Source organism: Somniosus microcephalus, chromosome 30 (assembly GCF_052327205.1).
Source record: "Somniosus microcephalus isolate GS21.2 chromosome 30, FLI_Smic_1.0, whole genome shotgun sequence".
NCBI lineage: Eukaryota > Metazoa > Chordata > Chondrichthyes > Squaliformes > Somniosidae > Somniosus > Somniosus microcephalus.
In genome coordinates this window covers 40,470,716-40,485,915 of record NC_141016.1, presented here as the reverse complement: position 1 = coordinate 40,485,915, position 15,200 = coordinate 40,470,716, and the positions used below count along the sequence as shown (strand labels likewise).

The following is a 15,200-nucleotide window of genomic DNA, read 5'->3' as shown; positions in this document are numbered from 1 at the left end:
CCCCTGCACTCTCACCGCAGGCACAGTATACCATGAAAATAATATGCGACTGAAGAACAATTATAATAAAACAATCTGGGTTTTTTTAATGCAAATGTTGCTTTGAGAACTGTATGATGGATAATAAATGTTTGAACCACAGCCACCTCCCATCCTCCTTATAGCCCACTAGCTCTGCTCTGAGACAAGCAGCTGAATATCATTGTACCCCTATGCTCAGAGACACTTCTGCTTTGTGTTAGGGCAGAGAACAAAATGTTGCACTCTTGGATTCATTAGTTGGGGAGTGTGTGGGGTGGGTGTATATTTATTTATACATTTGAACATTAATTTAGAAATGAAAGCCATAGATACCACAGAGCCTGGGAACACCGAGTAGCTTTTTATTTTCAGTACCTGTAATCTGAGCAAGGAAGCAATGCACAATATTACAGAATTAAATAAAGCAAATTCATTCCTCCATTTTATTTCAGAAATATCACCCATATTCTCCTGTTGTATTAAAAACTTTTCACATATGAAGATTGGTAACTTGGACAAGGTACAGAGGGTACTTGCCATCCATAGAACCATATATGGAGCCATACATGGCACTCGTGGAATCATTATCTGGTAACCATGGAAAACTCCCTGGAACACCACCCAGTGCCCATTGAACTGTACCTGGGCAAGACATTGATATCTTCAAGAGAGAAGGGAGATTCTTTAAAAATGTTATAGGTGTAAATGCATTGGCTGAATGAATCCTATCTAAAAACAGAACGGTTTTATTTGATATGCTGTGCCCAGGCTTTCCTTTTGTGAAACAGTATAAGCAGGGAAACCTGAAGAATCTGCAGAGGTAGCTGCACACAGCCATGTTACACTCAGGCACTCACACTGCTGGAGGCAGACCAGGTTCCAGCATGTTTCTGTCATAGCAACAGTGCTAAATTTAGAAAATGCAGCTCCACTCTTTCAGCTGCTCATGAATGGCTGAGCTTAACACTCATCAAATTAACTTTAACAAGAGCTGCTGATGTGAACGAGCACAGCCGTGGCATTAGTGAAAGAGATTTCATTTTTTATTTAAACGGCAATTTGAAGAGTGGAGCCTCCTGTTAATTGAGAATTAAAATTGCCCAAATGCAGTTGTATTTAAAGCATGTCTCTCGGTGGAGGATTGATGCTCCTCGGCCTCTCATTCCAGCTTTTAGCACTTCCCTTCCCTCACTGTTTAGCAGCCTAGCCCTAGAACGTGATGCATCTGCTCCAGAGCCAAGCTTGTGGCAATCAGAAATCATTGAGTACATTCAAGACAAAGATCGATAGATTTTTGAATATTAAGGGACTCAAGGGATATGGGGATAGTGCAAGAAAGTGGAGATGAGGAAGATCAGCCATGATCTTATTGAATGGCGGAGCAGGCTCGAGGGGCCAAATGGCCAACTCCTGCTCCTATTTCTTATGTTCTAAAGACTGCATTGAACCAATTGTTATCTTTCTTGCTGTCATCTATAAAGTGCAGGCTTCCCCTTCTCCCCATCACTCAATGGAAGGGCTTGCCATAATTTTCCAATCATCCCGAGATGCGGGGGAGGTGCTTGAGGATTGGAAAGTGACAAATGTGACACCATTGTTCAAGAAAGGTGTAAGGACAATCCTAGTAACTACAGGCTAACACCAGTTTAACTACAGTTTAACACCAGTGGTGGGTAAAGTTTTAGAAATAATAATCAAGGAAAAAATTAACAGGCACTTGGGGAGGTTTAAGCTAATTAAGGAGAGCCAACATGGATTTGTAAAAAGCAGATTGTGTTTGACTAATCTAATTGAATTTTTGAAGTAACAGAGAAGATTGATGAAGGGAATGCAACGGATGTTGTCTACATGGATTTTCGGAAGGCGTCTGTACCACATAGAAGGCTGGTTAACAAAATTGAGGCTCATGGAATAGGTGGGTCAGTGGCAGCTTGGATAAGGAACTGGCTTAAGAACAGAAAACAGCGAGCTGTGGTAAATGGCTGTTTTCAGACTGGAGGATGGTAGATAGTGGTGTTCCCCAAGGGTCAGTGCTGGGGCCACTGCTTTTTTTATATAAATAAATGACCTGGATATTGGAATAGAGTAGAATTTCTAAATTTGCCAATGACACCAAACTTTGGTATCATCCTCACTGTTTGCCACACCCCAATCGACTGCAACAGGACATAGAAAGGCTAGCAGAATGGGCAGACAAGTGGCAGATGGAATTTAATACAGGCAAGTGTGAGGTGATGCATTTTGGCAGAAGGAACAGGGAGAGGCAATATACACTTAATGGCACAGTTTTAAAGAGTGTGCAGGGACAGAGGGACCTGGGAGTTAATGTGCATAGGTCCCTGAAGGTGGCAGGACATGTTGAGAGAGTGGTTAACAAAGCATATGGGATCTTGGGCTTCATAAATAGAGGTATTGAGTACAAAAGTAGAGAAGTTATGCTGAACCTTTATAAAGTACTGGTTAGGCCACAACTGGAGTATTGTGTCCAGTTCTGGTCACCACACTTTAGGAAGGATGTGAAGGCCCTTGAGAGGGTGCAGAGGAGATTTACCAGAATGGTTCCGGGGATGGGGGATCTTAGCTACAAGGACAGGTTGGAGAAGCTGGATTTGTTTTCATTTGAGCAAAGGAGGTTGAGGGGTGATTTGATCGAGGTGTACAAGATTATGACGGGTTTGGATAGGTTAGACGGGGAAAGGCTGTTCCCACTAGTTGATGGTACAAGGACTAGGGGACACAGATTTAAGGTTTTGGGCAACAGATACAGGGGGGATGAGGGGAAAAACTTTTTTACGCAGCGAGTGGTGAGGACCTGGAATTCACTGCCCACGGAAGTGGTGGAAGCGGAGACACTCAATGTTTTCAAGGGGAGACTGGATAGGTACTTGAGGGAAATAAACTTGCAGGGCTACGGGGATAGAGCAGGGGAATGGGACTGACTGGATTGCTCCACAGAGAGCCGGCACGGACTCGATGGGCCGAATGGCCTCCTTCTGTGCCGTTATGACTCAATCTCCAGGTTTTGCTGCATGATAGTGAGATTAAGGTGATGAGCAGTATTTGTACATAGTTAATAGCAGTTTGTGGCATATTAGATGCAAGTGGTCCTTGTGCTCTTCATTTTTGTAGAATCTAGAGGATACAGGACATTGCACTGTTTTTTTCCCCAACAGATACAGCATCAATAGTGGTGATGGAAGAGGTACGTGTATTGCTATGAGGATCTATGGGATTTACTAGTGCAAGTGTCTTAGTCTTCATGGACCACTTAGGTACTGACCGTGGAGCCTCACTAACCACTTACTATAAATGAATGCTCCCCATTAATTCTATAGATGTCGAGCTGTTGATACTAACAGATCCGATTTAAGATTTATCCATCAGTGAGGTAACGGCATTAACAGCAGCCCTTTTTAAAAAGCTCCAGCCTCACATCATTCAGACAGGACTAACCAGCGAGTGAGAAACACAAGTGCATATACAGGATGGTATTGCCTGAGATTGGTGGGCCAGACCAGAGTTTGGACAGCCCAGCCCAAGTAGAATGGCAGAAATGTTCTTGTGAAGCTGTTTGCATCAACATTTCACACAGAAAGAATACATCTCACTGTAGAAAAAAACACCGGGGCTACAGTAAACGACTCCAACCGACCATTCTGTGGTGTGATCAGTGCAAGGTGTGGCTTCTGCATTGGGCTGTCAGTGGACGTATTAAAAGGACCACAGAAACTTTAGATGGTCATATCGGGGATGACTAACTCAGCACTACTCCATTGGTTGCCAAGCCAAGTTGAGAGAGGTGTGTGTGGTAAACTAGTGAAGTGGCAGGGTGCCCCACACAGGTGCATCATCACCAAGCCCACTGAAGTGGTTTCAAGCATAACGCTCGTTTAAAATGAAACATTTCCTTTGCAATGCCGGTTTTATTAGTAACAAATAAAGGTGGATCATTGTTAACAAAAACTTGAGTTAGAGAATAAATACTGCACACTGTTCAACAGGCAGCACTCATTTACACCAGCGTGCAAGCCCAGAATTAATATCTGTGCACTCCCCATGCAACATCATGCACAACACGCTTCAGATACACTTTACAAACAGCAAGTCACTGCTCAATTTAGGAGTTTTTTTTTTAATGAGGCAACACATTAAAGCCACAGCAGGAAAGTTTTTTTTGGGAAAGTCACAGGCTTAATTTGGTAGCACTCACTCCCTTTACCTTAAACCCACTGTAACAAAAAAATACAGTGAAGACCTGATATCAGTATCAGAACTGGACAAAACTAATCTAAAGCGATATGGGATCTCATCGATTTTACTCCCACTTCAATCAGAGGGAGGAATAAAACGGGACTCTAATTTTTAAAACCACATAGGTTTTATTTAAATAAGTGGCACTTGTTAAACAAGGGCATCTTTGCAAAGGCCAAACCACTCAAGCTACCTGGGCCATCTCCCATTAAATTTGGTGACTGCCAATGCCCTGGTCTACTGGACCCGTGCAGTACGGTTGTGGATCACTGCACTGTGCTAAATTTTGGGACCGAGGGTAGTCTAGTTGGTTTATCCGCCTGCAAACACCCCCAAGTCTCAAAATGCAATGGTATTTTATACGCTTCATTTAAATTTGAAGTGGAATATAATATATTTTACTTTGCACAAATTCAACAATGCTCCATGTAAAAAAATAAAGATTTGTCTGGAAAGACAAGCTCGTACGTCAGGACTTTTTCTTTCTCCCAGTATAAACGATGCCTGCTCACTTGCACACCTGAGTTACCCTACCTAGGGCAATTTTATTTGAATCTGCCCTCTTGTGCTCTTTGTTTGTCTGTGCACAGATGCGTTTATTGGCAGAACGCAATTATAGTCACCCTGCTAACAAGGGCAGGATGTGCGGTAGGCGGCACGCGGGAGGGACGCAACACTAAAACGAGCTATATTAAAGTGCAAGGCGCTCAATAATGCAAGTCAGAGAATAGCTGCTTCTAACTCATCTAGGGTGGTCAAATTAGTGTTTGAAAAAAATGCCTGCAGTCAGGAGGAGCCCGTTAATTGCGTCAATTGGGGTTGGGGAGGGAATAAACATCGTCAGGTGAAATGGTTTGCAGTTAGTATTTGATTTTTTTTTACTCCTGTTGTAAATACAATTTGAGGTTCAAACGTGAAAAGTAAACGGATGTCAGCGACAATGCAGCAGGATCTTGCTGACTGCCCAACTGATTTGAAGGTACATCAAACTGCATTTAGCACAGAATACATGAGTCTGGAAAGTTCCCATTTTCTATTAAACTAACTTTTTAAGTTAGCTGCAGATTTTTAAAAGTGATGTATACTTTTCTCACTGAGCCAAATTCAAGGAAGAGGAAAACTGTTAATTCCACAAGCCCTTCTCCTGCAACTCCCTCCCTCTCTCCCCGCGGCTGTGTTGCACCAGGCTTCTGCTCATGCTTTCAGTCATACTAGAGTAAGTTACCACACCATGAACAGCAAATCCAGAAATACTTATGTCAATGCAGCAATCTCTTTACATTAAGCTGAAGTGGGTGCAGGAACTAAGCGACTGACAGAAAGAAAGATGCTGTATTACTCCTCTATGCATCCAAGCTTTATGGAAGCCTAATTTCCCATTCCGCACAGTAGGCACTTCAAACATGACAAGCAAACATAACATGGGGTCGATTAGAATTCAAAAGGCAGTTTAGTTAAAACAAAGTTTAGTTGCAGTTTTCTTGAAATAAGTTGCACACAGAATCTTTTATAATTACTAGTGTTGTTTTAAGGGTAAGTGATAAATGCCCATTTTAAAGGTCAAGTAGAAAGCTTTGCTTTTTTAGGTTAAAACGTATTGCAAATAAGAGCCAAAAAATTTGGGGCAACTGTCAAAATTACCAACATTCAGCTGAGTGAACTGCAAACACTGGCAGACATGAATCTGAGCTGACCGACCTGAAGGTCAAATGCAACATGATGCACTAACACATTTAAAAGTGAAAACACACACGAGGTGAAGGAAGTCTGTTTAACGTTCGAACAATTGAGTGGTTGTACAGTGTCTGCACGCTTAGTTACAATAATGCGCAACGATAATTAACCTCATGAATTTTGGTAAAGCCTCAGCCATTGTTTTTTAAATTTTCTGTCCTTGAGCATCCGAACCTTTTTTTCCTTAAGACACCTTGTTCAGGTTATGGGTTCTATGGATCTGGACAGCCCTCCTGTAACTCGCCTAATTTCCCATTCTTCACACATGAACCAAGGCAGTGAATGTCGGCAGGATATTACACGGTGATGGACGTTCCAGCCAATCCCAACCTCACCCGATGCCTATTCACCTCCAAGTCACTGGACAGAGATCCTGAGTGGGAACCCGAGCTGATTTCTCCCCTCTCAAGCCTGGACACCTCGATGAGCAAACACCAGAGACTGAATCTGTACTTGGACAATTAAACCGTTTGAACAAAATAAACATTAAGCATTGAACCTCTAGTGGATGAAGTATCAGAGCTACACTAACCACCTGGAAGTGTGGGCACTCTGGAGTCATGCCGTTCAGAGCATGAACACCAGCTCTGGTCATTCACCCAGCTTGTACAAGTACAGCAAAGCACTCGTGGCACTTCTACAGTGATGCACTTGCTCCTGGAGTCCCAATGGGTACCAAAAATACAGAAGTAAAAAGCCTGGCTTGCTGATTGTCAATCAAAAATTAGCAACTCATTTTGAAAAAGCCGCCAGATGTTTTCTCCCCCCATCTAAGTATCAACCTGTCAGAAAAGCAGAGAATACCGTTCCATTAAAAGACCAAACGGACAAGGTTTTCAATCATTGCTGTTTGGTCTTGTCACCATGTTAAACAACTCCTCAGCCTTTTCCCTTGACCTTTAAGCACACAGACCATTGATACAGCATCACGTAATGATCAGGAGTGGGTAACAAACTCAAACTTCTTTAAAAATCTATTATATATAAAAAGACTCTCAGTACATATTTAACTATATTATGTAAATATTCATCATTTGTTTTTGTCACCAAGCAACTATTGACTTCTCACAAATCTTGCCACTAATTGAACTGCCTATCAGTCTGCGCCTAATGTACATGGCGGAACAATACAAGCAGATGCAACTGTACATTGTTTTTTTCAAGTGAAATACAACAGAAATCAGAGAGGTAGCTAGGCACACAGCTTTACAAAACCAAGTCAGCTGGGTCGGCCCTAGGAAACTGGAGATGTCATGGTGCGCCAGCGTTGACGACAGAAGACCTGGAGATTTGAATGGTACTGACTGCTTTTAAAGGCTGAAATAGTTTCTGATCATACCATGCCAACAGATAATGGTCTGTTACCCATCTTGTCACATGACTAACGTGCCCCCCTACCTATCAGCGTTACTCACAAAATGAAGACACAACCATTACTATGTAGAGTTGCTGTTCTCCAACACAGAGGACCATCGCCCTTGTGTGTTCCTGGAGACTAAGCTCAATTCTTTTAACAATTTACTGTATGCTAACGTACAACTTGTGTTTTTTGTTGTTGCCATATACAAGCAGGTAAATGATTTAATGAGCTATTCCTACATCCTGAGGAATAGCACACTGGGTGCTTGTACCAACTGTCTATGCGGGAATGGTCCCGGCTGGGGGTGGGGGACAGGACAGTTTAATCAGCTGGTAGAGGGTGGACCTCATCTGCCCATGCGAATGGGAAAAGACTCCCAAGTGTTGAGGCAGCTGCAGGACTCTGGTGTCCATCTTATTTTTCCATTGTATCACATGATTATGGTCGAACAGTGCAGTGGGGAGGAACTGGAGCACCATGCCGAGGATGGGCATCCTCAACAAGCTAATGGCTAAAACTGAGACGGTCAGATACCAGAGTCTTCACACAGTAGCAGGCAGTGAACAAGCACACTCAGAGCTGCCACCTTGTACAGATTCATCACGCATCAAACTGCTGCAGGGCGAGATATTTCAGTGACTGGTGCATGACAAACCCTTCCAAAGTTCAACCACCTCACCAACCAGTGAATGAGACTGGCCTTCAAACAGTTAGCTTCAGGCCTTTCAGGGACCATGCCATAGCTCTCAACGAGCATCTGTCCAGTTACAGCTGAAGGCAGTGCAGCATCTTGGTCCATGCACACAGTTCGAAGGCAATTCCTCAGTGAGAAAGGCCAAGTAAACCCAATGTGACCCTCTGGAAGGAGATGCAAACTCCGAAGACAGACTGGGGCTTGGTCTGTCAAACCTTTGAGGGAGGGTCCTGGGAACTGGCTGGTTGGTTCTCAGCTAATTAATTATGAGATATTTGAAAGAGGACAAAGGAACTACAGGGAAGGGGAGAAACCATAAAGTATAAAATAAAAACCAGAAAATAGAGTTTTTTTAAACTGAAACACAAAGAAGGTAGCAATTTCAGTTAGTTACCAAAATATCAAGAATTGACCAACGATAGTTTATATTTCGTATATGCATAGGTGACTATTCCTCATTTACACATACCGGTACCTATCCACGTGTCAAAATTCAGCATAAAATTACAAGCTTGGAACTTCACAGTCAATTTTGACAAATGTGGGAAAAAGCTTCCTTCATTATCAGTGAAATCACTGGACATCATGAACATTGAAAAACTGCTCCACTCAGTGGCACCAATACACTGTGCTAGAGTGATTACTTCTGAAATGACCTTAGCCCAGTGGGCAGACGACACCTAGTGCTACACACAGACTAGGTGCCTGTGCCGTCACATGGTCATTGTGACAAAAAGCTGAGGCATCAGGAGTACTGTCAAGATGCAGATACAGTACTCCTTCAGATTCCAAATCACCGCTCCCTAGAAAAGGGCATCAAAAGGGTAATGAAATGTTTATCAGAGGCGAGTGTTGAATGGGAACAGCGATGTTAGCATCGACTTGGCGCATTCATTCACTGAAGACACCAGACCAGCCATCTGAAAACAGACACATCACACCCTCAAAAGAAATGGAAGGATTTCTATGCAGTCTTAAAGATAATCACTGCATCGCCCAGAGGTCATAGCACGACAGAGTCACCAGGTAAGCCATACCACTAGAACTAAAGAGGCTCTTCATCCTTCAGGCACCTGCAGCACAGCCTGACGTGCACAGGGCATAGGATAGGAAAGTCTTACACTGGACGATTAAAATAAAAAATGACCCATGCACTGTGCATCAGGGCATGGAAAAGTCATACAACATCCGAATCAGAACTATCTTTACTGCACTGGTGTGCAAAGTCCAAATCTCAATAAGCAATGTACAGGTTGGCATATTTTGCATTAATATGGACAACTGCAATTTCTTTTTATTTTGACAAATATATGGGAAAATTATCTTCATTAATAAAATGTTTAGGTTACAGATTTTTAACTGGTTAATTCATAGTAAAAGTACCCAGCAGGCAGGGGCTCTGCAACAACTCCCATCACTTTGCTGGGACCACTGAGGGTGTCTGACGGTGGAGGCCTCTCTGTTGTTTATAAAATCAGTTTACGCTGCAAGCAGGTTATCCCACGGTAAGTGAGAAACACATCAATAACCACAGAAACCTGCGAGTGTTTTCCTTTTCTATACATTAGTTCTCAGTAAGAGGACTACAGTATTTCTGAAATACACAGTAATTTAAACTGCAGCTTTCTTTTCACTGCTGCCTCGAGTACATATATCTACAGGATTTACTATACTTCTCCCCCCCCCACCCCCCCAGTCATAAATTGGATTCTGAAAAGGCTCGTCTAATGAGAGACATAGAACTTCATTCTGCTTTCCGTTTTCACACAGTTTAAGACAAACAAATCTAATCGTTTATTTGATACAACAGCCGGACTGTGGAAGTTCAGTTTGTTTTCTGAACTGCACGACATGTCTACATTGGTCCATATTGGAAGAGAATTGGCCAAGTCTCCCCCAGTATGACAATCCTCCAACTTCCACAGGCAAGCAGCAAATTGTTTCTTTTCTGAATCACTTCCTTTAATAAAGAAAAGTTTAGTATCCTCCAAACTGAACTACCCAAACTAAATGCCTTGCGATGGCTGCTTCAAGGACTAGCAAGCAGAAAGACTCCGTCTGAAAGTACAGCTCTGCTCCCAAGCACCATAGGTGGCACCTCATGACATGGGGAGATCAGAACAGCACTTTCAAACTACAAATGAACCACAAACCCACCTGTGCCACTAGAATGACATCTCCCACTACTGCAGCAAACAAACAAGGGCCTCACGGGCACCTCATCGGGAATTGGGGTAGGAGGGAAATGTCCAACTTACAGTCAAGACCGTAAAATGAAGACTGAGAACTGGGATTACGACTGCTTTTCCTTGGCAGCACTGTGCAAGCTCCTGTCCCACCCTGCTGTCACAACGCTCCGAGCTTTAATTTTCCCAGTTACTGCACTTAACAGTTTTTATGGAACAATGGACGAAGCTTTCCCTTCAGTTAAAGTTGCATCTACCAAAACAAGCGAGGAATTTTTCCCCCCCATACTTGGCTATTTCTGTTCTTTCAGCAGCTTTCACATGAATTAACAACGTGGCATTGCCCACAAAACGTGGAATGTCATCAATCTGGCTCGATCGCCTTGCAATTCATTAGCTATGATGGAGGAAAAAAGCTAAAAGGCTCAATAATTGATCAGCAAGCTTTAATTTAAAAAAGGCCGTAAAAATGAGTCTAGATTAATTTGTATAAAATATATCCTATGTGTTTAGAAAAGCAGAAGGAAGTTAAAAAATCCAACATTAACAAAAGCCTTTTTAAAATTCATTATCCACTGTGAAGAATTAAAGAAAATATTTTTTCACTATGCATCAAAACCAAAAGTGACACAAAGATTGCAAGAAACAGCAGCCTTGCTGTACATGCAAGCACTCGGAGCTCATTTCAAAATTACTGAGATTGATAAATGAGGCTATTGCACTGTGCCTGTAGAAAATACTTCTTCACTGTGGAGAATGTCCGGGCCATTCACTTTTATATCTAGTAAAGTTTTTTTAAACAAGACAGTTGACACTTAGCATTGCATGGTCAAGCTGAATACAGAAGATAGTTAACAAGTAACCTGGTTGTGTGAATCTCCTAGGAACAAAGATCACAAGCTGAAGATTCTCTGTACTCCCAGGCCCTCTAAAGAAAGTTCCCTCTTTACACCAAGAGCATGTTTCACCTATTTTATCCAACCATCAGCTACTATGTTCAGAGTCAGACCGTCACTGCACATTAAACAGCTCCAAGCAGGTGTGGAGATTGTTGTACTCAACACCGGTGCCATTTTCCATGATATAAAGGTATCATTTCTGTCATGTTATACAGAGCAAGAAGGTGCAAACTGTCCCATGCTAATCACATGAAATCTGGCTATAAACAGTGCATCCTGCTCTCCTCACCCCAATCAATTCTACAGAACTCGAAACCAAAATATGCAAAGTGTAAATGACCCAAATCTGGTGCAGGTAGTCACAGACCCGCCAGAGTTAAAGTGATATATATATTGCCTAACAGCTCCTTCCAGGTGTCCTTCGCCGCTAGCTGGCAAGAGCTTTACTTATTTTTCTCTCAGTCCAGATTCTGTTTACATCAGAATACATTCAAGCTGTAAGCTGTTCGGTTGTGAATGTGATGTCCGAATGTCCTGGCTTTGATTCCTACGCTTTGACTCACCAATACCCCCCACCCCCCTATTTTAAAAGCAATTGGACAACATCACAACTTTGAGAGCATACTCAGGGGAATCAAACAGTTTAAAATAAGGAGATTGCAGAAAAAGAACTAGTGAGTGGCCCGTAGTGAATGCACATATAATGCAATGTTCTTCCAACGTGGGACAGACGTTTACAATAGATCAGACTCACCGGCAACTCGGTTGAATAGGCAGGAAACTGCTCCAGTTAGCTGCTCTAATAGAACACTCCAGGGCCTTTTGAGGGAAAATACTGCAAAATATAATTACTGTTTCTTCTAATAAATAAATAGACAGCTTAAAAAAAAAGCCTAAATTCCTGCACAACGTAAAATGGAAAAAAATCAGTGAAGAGCTATCTGACCCCTTTTATAGCGCCGGCTTTTGCTAGGTTAATCAATTTTTGTTCTCGTCTATTCTGTCCAATATCTAATAACTTGGAGTACATAAATAATGTTTCTTGGGAAATTGTGGTTTAGTGAATTTTTTATACAATTGTTCTCTTTAAAAGCAAATGCACATTCTCAAGTCTGGAAAAGTCAGATCGTACGTCGTGAATAGCTGATTTTTAAAAAAAACTAAAAAAGAAACACTCTGTTGAGTATCTCTTACAAGGCTCGACATGCCATTTGTTTTCCACAATAGCACCTGGGCTAGTTACAAGCAGTCTCTACTACAAGGGTAACAAGTTCACACTAGCAGCAGAGTCTCTGCTGATGATTTACACTGCAACAGTAATGCAGGATGCACGTAACACTGCTGAAAATACTGGAAAAATGCACTACAGCTAACCAAAATGCACTGTATTAAACTCTTCCATTAGAGTATCAGTCACCAATCTACATGCTAACCCTGGCAGTAGATATCATGTGGAACTAGCACTGTACTATAGACTATGCTATTGAATAAGTCAAGCCTTCATATTTTTTCTATTTAAAAACATATTAATTTTCTACATCAGTATCAAAGATATATTTGAAATATTCAGAATGAAAACAAATTTTTAAAATGACTCTTGATTGTCCAGTATTTAAAATAATTTAAAAAAAACTTCCATAAGAACTTTTTTTGTATATGAAAAGAACTTTTTGAAGTGTTGCTGGCTTCAGTGACATGATGGTGTACCTCCAGATCATGTTCTCTAGGTTGAGATCATATTTTGTTGCTTCTTTCTTTTCATTAAGAACTTTTCTTTTTGTTACCACAACGAATCTTTTTTTTCCTGAATTGCTGATGGTTCAGTGATACGACGCTTTTCCACAAATAACAGTGTGTATTTTGCAACGAATCGTTTATCCAACATCATCTGCGAGAAGAACTTGCCCCATTTTCTTTCCCTGGACATATATGCACGCATATCGCAAGCTGCTTCCTCCTCCTCCTCAGATGCATTTTCACTGCTGACCTCACTGATGTAACTGCATTTCCCAAAAAATACTATTCGAAACTTTTTCTCTTACGGTTATTTTTTGTCTTCATCTTTACAATCAACCCAATTTGTTCTTTTTTTTTTAAAGATTTTTTAACGTCTTTCTTTGCAATCGACACAACACCAATTTACTCTTGTTAAAACATTTTTTTTTTTTTTAAACTTTTCTTCTTAATCGACACAATTTGCTCTTATTTTCTCAATTGGTTTTCTTTTTCTGGGATTTGGGAAATGCTTCAATCGTCGTCCACATCCTCGCCATCCGACTCGTCGGCTCGCCTCTCGAAGAGCATCTTGTCGCGGTGCTTGTCCTGGATCTCCTTCATCTCCTCGGCGTACTTGGTGAAGGCGCTGCCGAACTTGGACCAGGCCTTGTAGGGGATGGTGATGGAGTTCCTGTACGAGGGCTTCACCTCGCTCACCCGCATGAAGACGCCGTACTTGTTGGAGCCCACGTCGAAGAAAAAGCGCTTGCTGTCCACCGTGATGGACGTGCCCTCGGGCAGCTCGGCCTGGCCGCACGGCTCGTCGTCCACGCCGTAGTCGTCGATCAGCTTGGCCAGCGCGTCCCTGAACTCGATCAGGCCCTGGGCCGGCAGGGCGATGGTCTGGCCCTGCGTGCCGCCCAGGCCCGGGCCCCGGTTCAAGGTCTGGCGGATGCGCAGGAAGCGGCCGCGCTGGTTCTCCTTCAGGTCCATGTAGTACTTGCGGTTCTCCCGCACCAGGAACTCGCTCTTCAGCGCCCGGCGCGGCTCGTCCGGGCCCAGGCCGGCGCCCGAGTCCGAGTCCGAGGGCCCGAGCTGCGCGTAGTGCTCGATGAAGTCGCCGAGGTAGTCGCGGAACTCGGCGGCCACCGCCATGGACAGGGTCAGCCGGCTCTTGTTGCCCCCCGCGCCCACCTCGGCGATCTTGATGAAGCGGCCCTTGGCGTTCTGCTTGACGTCCAGGTAGAAGCGCTTGTTCTGGATGTCCACCCGCTTGGAGGCCAGCTCCTGGGTCTCCTGCTGCTGCTGCTGCTGCAGGAGGCCGCCGCCTCCTCCACCACTTCCACCCCCGCTACCGCTACCGCCACCTCCCCCGCCGCCGCCGCCTCGCTCACTCCCGCTGTCGCCCTCCGCCATCTTAGCCAGCAGCCTTCCCTCTCCCCCCCGCCCGCCTGCCTCGCGAGATCTCCGCGGGAGGCACGCAGCCTGCGTCAGGGGGAGGGACTTGACGCCCCGCCCGGGGCCGCGCACGCAGCCTGCGTCAGTGGGCCGCGCCCGCAACCAGCGTCAGGGGGAGGGACTTGACGGCCCGCCCGCTGCCAGCGTCAGGGGGCGCGCCGGGGCCGCGCACGCAGCCTGCGTCAGGGGGAGGGACTTGACGCCCCGCCCGGGGCCGCGCACGCAGCCAGCGTCAGGGGGCCGCGCCCGCAGCCTGCGTCAGGGGGAGGGACTTGACGCCGCGCCCGCAGTCTGCGTCAGGGGGCGCGCCGGGGTCGCGCACGCAGCCTGGGGATGTGCAAGTTGGTGGCGGCTAGGCCTGGAGCCGCCAGGAGTTGAAGATTATTTTACAGGACGCTGCTGCCGGCAAAACCCTGGAGAAAATTCACAGCAGCACAACAAACTACGAGGAAAGGCTGGATTGCTTGGTTTGGAAGAGAGGAGGCTGAGGGGAGACTTCATTGAGGTGTATAAAATTATGAGGGGACTAGACAGAGTGGATTGGAAGGACCTGTTTCCCTTAGCAGAGAGATCAATCACCAGGGGGTAGAGATTTAATGTAATTGGTAGAAGGATTAGAGGGGAGTTATGGGGAAATGTTTTCACCCAGAGGGTGTTGGGGGTCTGGAGCTCACTGCCTGAAAGGGTGGGAGAGGCAGGAACCATCTTGAATCTGCCCTTGAAGTGCTGTAACCCACAGGGCTACGGACCGAGAGCTGGAAAGTGGGATTAGGCTGGAGAGCTCTTTGTCAGCCGTCAATGGCCTCCTCCTGTTCTGTAAATTTCTATGAGCAAACATTCTGTGTTTTTTTTCATTTTCTATCAACCCTTCTGCATATTAG

General features: G+C 44.2%; 1 protein-coding gene across 1 annotated transcript; it reads right to left on the bottom strand.

The window, feature by feature from the left end:
• Window positions 1-12,195: 12,195 nt before the first annotated feature.
• LOC147098162 (transcriptional regulator protein Pur-beta-like) lies at window positions 12,196-14,292 on the bottom strand. Its single transcript, XM_085971359.1, has one exon. It carries the CDS (start codon window positions 14,275-14,277, stop codon window positions 13,393-13,395), a length of 885 nt encoding a protein of 294 aa, XP_085827485.1. The 5' UTR covers window positions 14,278-14,292; the 3' UTR covers window positions 12,196-13,392.
• Between the last annotated feature and the right edge of the window lie 908 nt (window positions 14,293-15,200).